This window comes from Pogonomyrmex barbatus, unplaced genomic scaffold (assembly GCF_055798465.1).
Source record: "Pogonomyrmex barbatus isolate J1 unplaced genomic scaffold, ASM5579846v1 scaffold5, whole genome shotgun sequence".
NCBI lineage: Eukaryota > Metazoa > Arthropoda > Insecta > Hymenoptera > Formicidae > Pogonomyrmex > Pogonomyrmex barbatus.
The window spans coordinates 5,560,844-5,575,091 of record NW_028297149.1 but is presented as its reverse complement, the minus strand read 5'-3'; the positions used below and the strand labels follow the sequence as shown (position 1 = coordinate 5,575,091).

At 32.1% G+C, this 14,248-nt stretch overlaps 2 protein-coding genes across 2 annotated transcripts; one reads left to right on the top strand and one right to left on the bottom strand.

Annotated features, from left to right (window-relative positions):
- The first annotated feature begins 306 nt into the window (after window positions 1-306).
- Window positions 307-5,009, top strand: LOC105431913 (uncharacterized). Its single transcript, XM_011646414.2, has 4 exons — window positions 307-955; window positions 1,467-1,589; window positions 1,692-1,872; window positions 2,120-5,009. Exons 1-4 carry the CDS (start codon window positions 883-885, stop codon window positions 4,092-4,094), a joined length of 2,352 nt encoding a protein of 783 aa, XP_011644716.2. The 5' UTR covers window positions 307-882; the 3' UTR covers window positions 4,095-5,009.
- A 43-nt stretch (window positions 5,010-5,052) lies between these two features.
- Window positions 5,053-7,059, bottom strand: LOC105431914 (translational activator of cytochrome c oxidase 1). Its single transcript, XM_011646416.3, has 4 exons — window positions 6,426-7,059; window positions 5,952-6,195; window positions 5,576-5,735; window positions 5,053-5,406 (listed from the first exon to the last, which is right to left on the bottom strand). The coding sequence occupies exons 1-4, from the start codon at window positions 6,604-6,606 to the stop codon at window positions 5,206-5,208; spliced, it is 786 nt and encodes a 261-aa protein (XP_011644718.2). The 5' UTR covers window positions 6,607-7,059; the 3' UTR covers window positions 5,053-5,205.
- Between the last annotated feature and the right edge of the window lie 7,189 nt (window positions 7,060-14,248).

Below are 14,248 nucleotides of genomic sequence, written 5' to 3'. Positions count from 1 at the left end.
AATGCATAATGCATAGGAAAATGAACCAATCATAATCCTCCATTTCTACTCTTACGATGGAAATGAAAAATTTTGATTGGTTTATTTTTTTATACGTAATGCATTATGTATTATGCAGAAGTGTGTGCTCCTGCCCTTATTCTTTTAAGTCCTGTCTACAATGCATCGTGCGTCGTGAAATTTTTCACTTTTCACCCTAGGGGAAAAGTTATATGATTGACCTCCAGTATGCGAAAGCCATTAACGGTAACATAATATACATCAATGAAATGCTAGGAAAAGAGTAAATACAGGGGTACCAATGTTCTTCTCCGAGCGCACATTATTTATGCGTGCCAGTTCATTATTTGTTATTATATCTTGATCAGATAAAAGGTTCGGTTGAAAGAATCATCTTTTTTTTGAATTGGATTTTTTTAACTGAATCTTTTGTTCGATCAAATACTACGAATCAGTCCATATAATGACGATGCTTTAAACGCAATCATTGACGTTTGGGCATATATCGTATGAAAGTTCTTTTTTTTGGGATCTGTTGGATTAGATCTCGAATATCTTGCACATAAAACACATGGTTGAATACCTGAAATAATCTAATTATTATTTTTTATTATCATCTCGCTTCGGGACGAAGCAACGCTCTTCTTCCAAATTTTGTTTCATATAAAAACGCGTCAAATGAACATAATTTATCAATATTGGAGCTGAGATAATTAAATTGAATAATTATTTAATCTGATTTTCCCGCGACCGTTTACATCTCTTGGTGTATATCTATCTTGTTATAAGAAGAGGAACAGCTTTCAGAATTAACATTGTGAAGGAAATTCAAATCTTCTTACTTCTGGTCGTGTCTGTGTTCAGAGAAATTAAAATTAAATTATGTCTATGCTCGCGGAGCGCCGGCAGAAACAGAAATGGAGTCTCAATCCCCGAGGAAAGTGGTGGGCCGAAGGTAAATATTTCTTATATATAAAAAGTCTTATATATAAAAATATATATATAAGACTCGTAGATATATGGAAAATTTACTGTTCTCATGATTTGTAAATTATGACTCTTGTCTGTGTATCTGATGTTCATTTTTATCAATATAGATTAATCATGATTTAATTTATTTTATTTTATCAAATAATTAATTTATTTTATCAAATAGATAAAATTCTAAATTTCTTTTCTAAATTTCAAGCAAAAAATTGTTCGACACGAAGACTCAGTCTGCCGATGGAAGCCTCTATTGTCTATTTGTCCATTTGTTGAAACATATATCAACTATAATTATCATTAATTTATTTTATATTTTCTTTTAGAAAATCTCTCCAAGAATTAAAAAAAAAAAGAAAAGAATAAATTAAATCGAGATTAAAGTTTATGTTGATATAAATAGATATGAATATGTATCTGTTATATACAAATATGTCAGCTTGTTTTATATTTTTTTCATTAATGTATCAACATTGGTATAGATTCGAACAAATTTGGTCAGAAGATGCTAGAGAAAATGGGTTGGACAAAGGGAAAAGGACTTGGCGCTAATGAGCAAGGCATTACAGAATTTTCCAATGTATCATACAAAAATGATACAAGTGGTAACTAAAACAATATAATACTTGTATTTTGTTTTATGCAGAAGTTGGCTACTTTATAGACACTTATATATACTTGAATGAAATTTTATTTCTTTCTTAAAGGTATAGGATATGATGATAAAAGTTCTGAAGCTTGGACTGAACACCGGGAAAAATTTAGCAATTTTCTGGAGCAGCTTAACAGGGAACAAACTCAAGATACTGTGAAAACAGTAGATGGAAATGATAACATGGATAAACAGTCTATCGAGTTGAAGTCCAAGCAGAGTCAAGCTCGAGTGCAGTAAGTATTATATTTTTGTTACAAATTTATAATTATATGATATGTACATATTTAAATTTAAATTAAATTGCAAATGATTTAGTAATGAAATCTATATTTTTTATAATTTTATTATCCTTTTATATAGAAATAATATTCAATATTTTATAAACGATACATTAAATAATAAAAATTAAATATATTATCATATATAATATATAATATATTATCATTATGTAATTATGAAAATATGTTAATTTGTTTGCAGTTATCAGAAGTTTACACGTGGCAAGGATATAAATAAATACAAATGCAAGGATTTAGCAAATATATTCGGTCAAAAAGAATTGACTGGTAAAACTCAAATTAAGATAGACAAAGCTGATAATAACTGTGGGATGGAAACTTCTAGTAATAAAGATAATTGGTATGGAGTCATTACAATTAATGGTGGTAACATGGTGGACTATTTCAAACTTAAATCAAAGTATAATAATGCAACTGATTATTTGAAATATAATACAAAGATGAGTAATGATACAAGCCTATCAAGCAGTATGACTGATAATCGAACAACTGATTCTGAAAGTGAAAATGATCAACGTATTGGTTTTGGATTTATATCCAAAGTGGAAAATTCATCATTATCTAATTATGGAACGTTGAAAGAGCCTGTCGAAAAGAGCAGTTATGCTTTTGATAACCCCTGCTTAAGTAGTCCTATAGAAGATGTTTGTAATATCAAAGATTCTTCTTCAAAATCTGCGAAAAAGAGAAAGAAGAAATATGAAAATGATACTTTGCATACTATTGAAACGGATAAATATAACGCCAGGAAAAAATTAAAAATTGATACTATTGATAACTGCGGAAATGGTTTTGTTAATTCGGCTCTCAATCTAGACGCAAATCCCGAAGAAGATTGTAATGGTAAAGAATTTGAAGTATCCAGAGCACAGTTTGGTCTTGAAAACTGTGGTTTAGATCTTACAGATGAAAGAAATGACAAAAAACGCGTAACATTTAATGATCATGTTATGTTATGCGAATATAACATAAATTCTACAAAGAAAAAGAAAGGAGAGGCTACATTGGATAAATTCGAAGTTGAAAATAAGAAGAACAAAAAGAAACGGAAGCATGAGAATATTACGACTCCTATATCAAATGGCTTTGTCAATAAAGCATTAGATATAGAGGTGTTACATGAAGAAATTAATGATAATGAGTTGAATGAACATAAAACTAAAAAAATTAAGAAGAGAAGGATATATAAAACATCTAGTCTGGAAACGATACAAGAGTCACCAGAGAAGGAAATAACCGAGATTAATATAGAATCGGAAATTGATTTAAATACTGGAGATGTAGAAAATGCAGAAATCGATACTGAACAAAAATTGAAGAAGAAAAAGAAGAAAAAAAATAAAGTTGAAAAGATTATTGTAATTGATATCACGAAGAATGAAGAACCGGATATTGAAATTGAAGATGTAATTAGCAAAAAGATTAAGAAAGATAAGAAGAATAAAGAAGAAGTGACAGTAATTTCTAAAAAACATAAAAATAAGAAGAATAAAGAAAATAGCAAAAGTGAAAAAGACGTTATTCAAATTGAAGTAAGCGATGATCAACAAGATATCAGTTCTAATTCAAAGCAGCAACACAATGATAATTTAATTAAGGATGATAATAAAAATGAAAAAATAATTGAAACATTATCAGTTTCTACAACCAAAGAAGAAAAAAAAGAAGAAATGAAATCATTAGAAGCTACTAAACAAAAGAAGAAAAAAAGTAAGAGCATCAATAAAGAAGATTGTTCAAGCACAATTAATGAATGTTATGTAGAGAAAGAGATCTCTGATAAGGAAAATACTGATAAAGAGCAATGTTCACCTACCAAATCAACAAAGAAACATAAAAAAAGCAAAAAATCGAAAGATAAGAATGTATCTGATATAGGAGATTCTTCCAATCTTGATAAAGAAGATATGAACGAAAATGTAAAACAAGAAAAAGTAGAAAAAGCGGAATCTACTGATACACCTTCAAAAAAAGAAAACTTGATTGATACTATTGAAAATATAATTAGCAGTCCATGGAGTGTAAAAGCAAGAATGTCTAAGAAAATGTTGGTAACACTTTTCCACAATAATGCAATATTAGATTTCCCAGGTTCCAATATTCGTAATATAAAGGGATATGGTGCTGATATCGAAAGTGAATTAGATTGTGTATAATTTTGATATTTTTCAATGACAAATAAATAATACACAAGTTTGACAAGTTTGACAGTTTGACAAGAATTTTGTCAAATATCGTGAATAATATTTTTGATATATGTACATTATGTACGTATGTACATATTTTGTGTATATACATTATGTACATACATTATGTATATACATTTTTTTCTTACAACAAAATTATCGTTTAATAGATATATTTATTGAAACATTGTAACAAAAGTTCGTAGCATTGTTTAATAGATACAATTGAAATTCGCGAAAGTTTGTAATGCGTGACTTGTTCATCTATGTATTATTTACATTTTCTGTATAAAAAATATTTTAACACGTCTTGTAAACATAAATCTAATCAAATCGATTTAATATCAATTTATATTCATATTTGTTTGAAAATAAAAATAAGATATATTTTTAATATTTTATTTTCAGAAAAATAAAAACTTAATACAAGCGTTTATGGAGATAGAGCTAAAAATTTGTTTGCAAATAGTTTATTTAATTCAAAAATGGTGATTTTAAGTTCAAAAATTAGAAACGTTTAAGTAGACTTTTGATTGTTAATAATGACTAAATTTAATTCTAAAAATAATCCATATTATATGAGATGGGATCCATATTATATGAGATTGGAAAAATATTTTGGATATCTCATATGTGATAATTATTTTTGAATTTCATTAAAAAACGACTACGAATTTTTGTTATAACTAATACATTAATTTATTATAATAGAAAATTATTTCAATGTATGTAATCAAGTAAATTATTTAATATATTGACAAATAGATTTTTTTCAAAAAGTATAATTAACTTTATATTATAAGATAGATAAGACAAGTGTTCTATTTACAACTGCACGTTTGTTTGACAATGCAATTTTAATAAAAGTATTTTTTCAAATCAAAATTCTTATATTGAATTAAGTCCCTATCAAAATAAATCCATATACTTTTTATCAATTGTTTTCAAAATATATTTACAATATGTACAAGATTTATGTATAAGAAAAATGACGCTGAAGTCATTGATTATAATTATATGAAACATACAAACAATTTATATTTTCTTTATTATTTATATATCTTTTATATTAAAATATAAATTATGCTAAATTATCATATATATGACTGACATCTTCTAAGCTTAAAACTTTCTCGCGAATGAGAGAAATAGCTTCTAAATCTGATTCATTTAATTTTATTACAACTTTTGGTATATAATCTTCTTCTGCCAAAAGTATACAATATTGAAGATCTTCTAAAAGATGTTTTATCTTGTTTAAAAGTTTTGGATCACATTTAAACTACAACAAAAAATGTATTGATGAATATATATGATTAATTTGTATTGTACAAAAAATTTTGATATCACACATATGTATGTTCAAATATATGAATATATTTTTTGTTACTTATATAATACTTATATAATCTCTTAATTATCTAATTAAAGAATAAATTTCTATTGGATACCTGGAAATATTCCATATCATTTTCTTTGAATTCCTCTACATCTTCTGCCCCAATGTTAATAGCATCCTCCATAGCTTGATCAATATTGCCTTTCTTTTCAACTATAATACTACCTATATGAGTAAACATGTTTTTGGCGGCGGTATCTGTTGCTTTTCCTCTATACATGATTGAAAAGATAAATATTAAGATAGAAGATATATTTTAGAATGCTAATTTAATTTTATTTTTATTCACATTGGCTTCTACAATATTTTTACTACATGAAAGTACTATATAATAAAACAAAATAAAACTGTTTCAAAATATCAATATTTCATAATATTTATATTTCGAATAACTTTAATAATATATAGGAGAAATATATCACTCATACTTAGTCTTTTTAATTTTTGAATTAAGCTCTATTGCAAATGACTTGGGATTATCTGTTTTATAACAAACGAGCATTACATAACCATTTGGTCCACGAACTTCTATTAAACCCGTTTGAATTTTGTTTTTACGAGTCTCCATTTTCTCAAGAAAAGATTTTATTGATGCAACAGGCATATTTGCCCTTTTAGCTCGTTCAATGACTTGTGATAATTTTGGATTATAACTCAAGTTTGTGCCACCCTCTGAAAAGATATTTTTAATTTTTTTCATAATAGCTTATATATGTTAATACTAAAAAATGATCATATTATAACTTAGAGATAAAGTACTTATAGTAATGTAAAATTGCAAAAATACATTGCATTTTGCAAAAATATGTTCAAACATAACTTGTTAATCACACAAGTAAAACATACTTTTGCATTTAACATATTTTAGTAAATATATAACTGTTAAGATAGGTATAACATACCATTAATAGCATTAATCATTTGCATTTTCAAGTGATGAAACAGCAACATCCTTTCGTTATCATTTTCTTCTTTTGTATGTTTTATATTTGCCCATTTGCTATGACCGGCATATCTTTTAAGCATTTTAGGCAGAAGATAAGTACATCTTTTGAGCAATAATCTGTTCACCACTTGTGTCATTTTTGGAAAAATTTGTTACATAGCAGACGATAAGATGTTAATTTCGCTGTTTTACACTTTATCTTTTACTTTCCTGTCTTTTCCCGATATTTAGATATATTATTTTAGTTTAAAAAAAGAGGAGGGACTATAAGAAATATTCAAAACAAGTAAATTCATTAAAGAGGTTAGAGGTTGTTTATTACCATCCGAATGAAACTTTAATATTACGTTTTGAAGTCTGACGCTAGATGGAGCCACTTAATGATTTCATAATGCTATCGCATTTTCGATATTTTTTAAATAAATCTGCTTTGTGATATATGAATATTTTTATAACTGCCAATGTAGCGGAATTTTTTAAAACTTTTTTTTATCTTTGATTTGTATTCACACCGACGAGATACTATTGAAGACCGACAATCTTATAAGAGTAGCGTGATCGCTTTTGGGGCCCGGGGATAATTGAAAAACGTTGATATTATCGTTTTGATTGTACTGAAGATAACAAAGGGAGGAAAATGTTTATTTATTACTGTTATTATGATGAATTTAATTTTAAATTAATAATTCTTTTTACGAACTATTAATTTAAAATTAAATCCGTCATAATAACACTAATAACAGTTATAATAACAATAATAAATGAACGTTATCTTCCCTTTGTTATCCTCAGTACAATCAAAACGGTCGATAATATCAATGTTCTTCAATTATCCCCGGGTCCCCGGGGCCCCATTAGTGGACACGAAAATTTACCCACGGTTATCGGTCTTTAGTATCTCGTCGGTGGTATTCATTAAGTGATGTATATTGATTTGTGTTAGTAAGCAAATGTTATAAAGCCTGTTCTACAATGCGTCGTGTGTCGTGAATTGTAAGAATGGGCCAATCACAGATGAATATGGAGAAAATACTTGATTATGATTGGCCCATTCTTACGTTCAAGCACGACACACGACATGTTGTAGAATAGGTCTAATTACACTTATAAAAGATATAAAATTATGCGACTGAAGTACGAACGAGTAGAAAGATGGTTTAAGTGCATAAAGTGTAATTAACGCGAACAAGAATTACTATTGCATAGAGACGCCATATTGATTTTGCACCGTATTTCGTTCAAAATCAAAGCAAATCGATCTGTATTTTTCACGTCTTTTACCGAGGAAAAAGTAAGAAAAATAAACGTTCGCATTATCGGATAAAAAAAATTGGCGGTGAGTAATTTTTATGAACCATTAATGATGGTAGATCATCGCGCGCGATCGACATCCGTTGCGATTAATCGCGCGTCGGCCATATTGATTTCGCGCTATATGTTGTTTAAAGGGATGCTGGACTTGTCTGTATTACCGAAACAAAACGCAGTAATTTTTGCTCTCATTTTTTATTAACTTTATGGAAATTCTTTTCCACAATTAAAGTTTATGCACTAATACATGTCTAGCATATAAATTTCAAGAGAAAGTTTTTTCAAATTTAGATCTTTTGTATCGTTTGATATTTTAAAATGGTGTCAAGTCGCGTCAATATTTGCTTTATATAAAAATTTTACAACCTCTACCTACAAAACTGATATTGCTAGACTAGAAGATTACATGAAGAAACAACGTTGAGTTTTTAGAATTAAACTAGATACCAAATGTAATACAAAAAAGCAATACAAAAATTTATTCATGTGTGTATCATGTGTGTACAGAAATGTATATATGAGTATATGTATGTATAGATAAATGTATCTAGTACGTTCAGATGTGCATATGTGTGAACGTTTTCGTCGAACGGTTTCGCTCGTCAGTCCAAGATTTTCTTAAAGCCCGAATGAGATCACTCAATATTTTTTACGTCGTTTATTGAGAAAAAGTGAGTTACGTAGGAAGATAAATATCGGAAGTGTCGGACAAGGTGGTAAGTAATCATCGTAAATTATCGATCAATCCGAATCGATTCATGCGATTGAAATCTATATTGTGATCATAGACATAGTATACCTAGACCGAGTGTTGATGTCTACGTAGAAAAAGATAAACTCTGATTTGTGCCTTCTCGTTCTCTCTTGTTCGCATGTGCGTATAAATCGTACGTCTGTAAAGCGGTGTCTACAATTTTAGACTTTAAGATGTAAGCTTAAAAAAATTGGCCAATCACAATCGATTTATAGAAGAATAATCGATTGTGATTGGCCAATTTCTTAAGTCTTAAAGTCTCATTGTAGACACCGCTTAAGTGGGGATCGTAAGTAGAGGCGTATATTTTGTACGCATACGTGAACGAGAGAAAGAGAGAGAGAGAGAGAGAGAGAGAGAGAGAGAGAGAAAGAACGCGAAGGCATAAAACAGATTATATCCTTTTCTACGTACACATCTACCCCCACTCCTCGAATAAAGGCAAACGCTCGATCTAGGTATACTATGTCTATGATTGTGCTTACCCGATCGCGATTCGCATAGTCAGTAATCGTTACGCCGGCCATATTATTTTCGCGCCATATTTCCGTTCGAAGTTGAAGTGGGATTGCTCCGCGTTTTAAATCCTTTATCGGAAAAAATAAATCGCATAGAAAACAACAATATACATCAGGATGAGGCATTGGATGAGACAGTGAGTAAAATTTTTTGCGGATTGTCGCGCTGGCCATTGTGATCCCGCGTCGTGTCGGAAAATGAAGTGCCGAAATCATATCGCGTTTCTTTTCCCGGAAGTTATTTTGTTTTCGTAATCGCGTTTTCGTCGCGTTTGCGGCATTTATTGAGAAAAAAATGAAGCGCCTGAATGGAAGCGAACAGATCGTCGGCTATGAGAGATCAAGGTAAGTGAGTAGCAATTAGTAGCATAGTACTTTGTTAAAATACTATTTCTCGCCTCAAATTGATTACTGGGTGTGTAGCACTCGGCGAAATGAGAAAGGATTCGACATTTTCTCGAAAATTTACAGCTGCTCGTTACGGCGGGGCATAAAGATAAGAGACCGCATACAAAGTTTGTTAGGAGGTTTATTTCTCGTCGGGGTAATTGCTCAACGTAATTAACTGCAACGCTCCTTCTTTTCAAAAAAGGAAGAGAAATCAATTTTGCAACATTTTGCGTCAAAGAACTTACGTCGCGAATTTGCTGTTCGACGTAGCCGCGACAAACACAGAAATAAGACTGCATGAAGCGAAGTTTATTCACACACACACACACACACACACACACACACACACACACACACACACACACACACACACACACACACACACACACCTTTCCCTCTTTTCAGGTTAATCACTGACGGCACGGCGCGAGAATCAAAGGGAACGGGTGCGGCGAGCCCTATCCACACGGATTGTGTCAAAGGAACCAGCGGCTACAAAATTAACGCGATTAGGCTGCCGGTGGACTCGCTCGGGGGTAAGTAAAAAGAATGGCATCGAACGAGTCGACTAAATTTAGAAAGCCGAGGGTGAAGGCGCTTAACGAACCGGCAGAGGGTCGATATTTAGTTCCGCGCAATCTTCATCTTAGAGGCCGCGGCGGGCATTGAAAGGTTGGTCTGGTTTAAAGCACGTAATAAAACAGGCACATTGTGATAGGGAGAGTCATTAAAGACATACAACAGTGCAGGTTGCGATATTTTTCTCTCGATATATATTTCTCGCAGTAAATTATCAAGATTTGCAGTCAACGCAACCCGTTAATTGTAACAGTCATTTGCAGAGTGTTGACCTAATGTACGGACCTAATGTACGGACAATATGTACGGACAGTGCGAGCACGTATGCGCTTTTAAATGTTATATATTTCACGTCGTTTGTTTATGCAATTTTCTCTCACGTGCGTGTTAATAATAGTCACAAGTAATTTAACATCGCGATCTGTTGGAGGAACGAGCTCTGTTGCGCTCGTCGGTTAATTTTGCCTATAGATAACGTAATAGATGGATGAAGGTTTCATTACAAGTTTATCCCTGAAGTTTAATTCGCCAGAGCCACTTGATTTTGAATGCTGAACGCAGCTCTGTAATTAGAAGACGTTAGACGATCCAAATTTCACGTTCAATATTGTCTTTCGTTATTATTACACGGATTACATTTCCGCACATTACGGGTTACAATATGCTTATTTACACACACAGCCGCTTTTTTATTTATTACTTCTTATTACGTATTACGTTTCCGTGTTACATTCGAATTTCGGTATCGAGTACCATTTCATTAGTAAATTGCGCGACAGACTTGTGTACTGTTTCCGTCATCGTATTAAGGAAGTTAATTAATAGTCAAGAGTGTATGTATGCGAGTCCGATCAATCATTCTCCATCTCATCAGATCGTTAGTCATTCGAGAAGGGACACAAGTGCTCGACTCTGGTTACGAATAATGGAATAATAGCGACGACCGAATGTAGATAAGCAATCGTTCGTCATTGTTTTCGTCGATCAGAATTTTTATTTAAAATAAAAAATATATATGATTCAGCGACTCACTTTCCGCTTTCAAATTCAATCGATGGGTAACTTAAAAGAAAATTTAGCATCCGAGAATTATCGTGGATAATAAGAAACGACATATATATATATATATATATATTTAGTTTAATCAAAGATAAATAATATAAGAATAACAAAAGACGTATTGAAAAAAAATAATATAATATCTAGTTACTTTTCTTGTGTTTTCGGAAATTGCCTTCCTTTGTGAAAGAAAGAAATTATAAAACATAATATTTATATAAACCAAAAGGTTGATATATATTACAATATTGTTAGAAAAAGATTATAAACATTTACATATATATATATAATAATAATACACTTTTTGTAAAAAGATATATAATAATAACTCTACATTTTTTATATATACATAAACAAAAGTTTGATATAGATTTATATCTCGTATTTTTTTTACAGCTAATTTATTTTATTAAATGTTTCAAGTTAATTACATTTAAATGTTAAAAAAAAAAAAAAAAACGTAATTAATTGCTTACAAAGGGCGTGAACCACGTTTTTGCATCTGCAAAAACGTCTTTTTTTCCGTCAAACAACTGAATAATTACTTCGGTAAAAAGCGACGCGTGTAAATGGGGCACTTTAATTCGCGCAAATCGATACGTCGTTCCATCGGAATGAAAACGTTCGGGCTTAATGACTATCGCACGAGTCGCTTCGTCTTCTCGCTCTGATTTTTGCCGAGCCCTTCCGTCCGTTTTTCCTTCCTTACGTGTGTACGTTGCCGTCGGTGCGTATAGGTGTACACGTCACGTTCAATTTTATGAAGGAGAACGCGTGGGAGGGGAGGGGGGGGAGGGGTGCCGACGGGGATGGCGACGTTTAATAAAGGGCGTGGGCATGTGTATGTATGTGTGCTAGGGGTGCTAGTTAGCACGGCGCTTGGCGCCGTCGACGTCGTCGCCGTCTGGACGCGTATAGTCTCCTCTCGACGTTCTGCACCGACGACCTCGTCTTTTAAAGCACACACTGACGCGCAAACGATGCTTCTTTAAACAGCGAGCCAATGATACGAAATAAAGTAACTTGGCGTTTAGCTGACGCGCAACACACCGACACATCGCCGTGCACTCTCGAAAAATAACCAAGTAAACGGAACTTAATAAATGAATAAGCACGGACTATCAAGATGCATGGGATTTTGTTCGTTCCGTTGCGTAACATAATGGGATCGCTACGTGCTCAAGCATGAAAAAAATTGTAAAGCTTTTTTGCTCGCCTCTCAGCGTGCTCACAGCGGTAAATACGTAAAAATGCAAAAATTGCTAAGAAATAAGTAAACAAATAAATAAATAAATAAATCATGAAGAATCATTGAAAATGTTGTGCTTAAATTTCGGCGCAACGTATAGCTCGAAATATACTCTTCACTTTTTTTTTAATATTGTAAATTTAGGATTGCACTCTTGAAATTTTCAACTTTGGTCGAAGTCTCTTTTTGTTCGCCAATCCCAATTCTTCTCGCTTCGTTGCAACTTGCGCAAGAGTCTATTTTATCGTACGTGATATTTCATTGTAAATGATTTAATTTTCAATTCCGAAATATCTATTGTCGATCGAACCTCGTCTCGTCGTGCTCGCGAACGTCTGCTCGATCACCCGGTATATTTCATGTTTTCAATTGAATAGGTACTATGTACACTACTCCGGTCTTTATTAGTCGCCTGTGGTAAAGAGAGAAGGTCGGTTGGTTTGCACGTAATCCAAGTTAACATTCGGGGGATTAGAACTTCCTCCCACCCGTTCTCATTCGTATATTCTACCCCCGCTTTACGCCGACCCTTCGCCGCAGTTCACCGTATTTAGTCAGCAGTAAAAGCTTTAATGAAAAGGATCTTGGTTTCACGAGGCACTAAAATCGGTTATATTGGCAGCGAGAAGAGAGGTTCGACGAACGAACGCCCTTTATCGAACGATCACATAAATGCATCCCTACCTCCTTCCCCTCTTTCTTCTCGTCCTCTCTCTCTTTCTCTCTCTCTCTCTCTCTCTCTCTCTCTCTCTCTCTCTCATCTCGAAAACCAATACAAAACTTTGGATTAAAAACACGTCCGGGAAGCGATGTAATACCATCGCGAGAAGTCCGATTGAAGTGGACGAATGCATCACGGACGTGACGCAATGTGCCGCGTAATATTCATGATGACGTATCGATTGCTTTTCTATTTTCATTAGATATCTCAAATGTATTAGTCTAAAATTTTACGGCGAACCGTTTTTTGTCTTGGAAATTACTTGGAGATCTCCTTCTCGAATTACGCTGCGCTCCGCGCAATCGTAGAGACGCTATAGTTATAATATATGCGAAAACGATAACGGAGTACAAATCGATGTGTATGTCAATAATGGCACATTATCGATAGCACGCGAGCACTCGACGCTCATTATCGTAAACGACGCGGTCGACAGACAGTGTTGTCTGTCGATTGTAGTTCTTCCCAATACTTTATTCCCCACACGTGTGCTTGCGGGTTTAACGACGTGTTCCCATCGTTTATTAAATTAACGATCAGTCGTGAAGCTTACCTTTATTGGATGCTTTTGGAGAGCGTATAGGAGGGGAATAAGGGATGTGGATTTAGCTACAGGCTGTTCTAAACGAATTAATTTCGCACGAGAGTCTGCTATTATTATTTTCTACAATTAATTAAACGTTATATTTTTAAAATAAAATAGCAAAATAGTAGCAAAAAGAGTAAAATAGTTTTAAATTTTAAGAAATTCTAAAAGTAACATAAATTCATTGCTTACTCTATTTTTAAATTTGTAGAGAAAATGATAAGAAAAGGAAAAAAAAAATAGTATAAAGTAGTATACTATTTGCGACACTTAAAGATTTCATGGCAACAATTCTAAAAGTAATGTGTGTCATAGTATTGAGAATATGAAACGGTAAAGTGCAATTTTCGCATTAAAATTATATCGATCCTTGCCTAATCGAAGAAAATTATCGAGTAAAAGTAAAAGACAATTAACAAGCATTACAGTAGGATTAAGATAGTAATTATTTAAGCGATAAGATAACATTTTATCAGACTTATCGGATATTTAGGTCATTAGAATAGATTATTGAATTTTCCTGCAAATTACTCTTAAATTGTAAATAAATTTCCTTAATGTGTATAGATCCGTTTGGAAAAGTGAAAAAATGAAATAATTATATTTATATAT

Bases quoted from the DNA above. Each gene is read 5' to 3' on its own strand.
- LOC105431914 (XM_011646416.3), bottom strand. From the start codon at position 6,606: ATGACACAAGTGGTGAACAGATTATTGCTCAAAAGATGTACTTATCTT. The intron at 6,196-6,425 runs GTATGTTATACC...ATATCTTTTCAG, and splicing joins AATGATTAATGCTATTAATG to AGGGTGGCACAAACTTGAGT. The intron at 5,407-5,575 runs GTATCCAATAGA...TTTTTGTTGTAG, and splicing joins ATGATATGGAATATTTCCAG to TTTAAATGTGATCCAAAACT.
- LOC105431913 (XM_011646414.2), top strand. From the start codon at position 883: ATGTCTATGCTCGCGGAGCGCCGGCAGAAACAGAAATGGAGTCTCAAT. The intron at 956-1,466 runs GTAAATATTTCT...ACATTGGTATAG, and splicing joins AGGAAAGTGGTGGGCCGAAG to ATTCGAACAAATTTGGTCAG. The intron at 1,873-2,119 runs GTAAGTATTATA...ATTTGTTTGCAG, and splicing joins CAGAGTCAAGCTCGAGTGCA to TTATCAGAAGTTTACACGTG.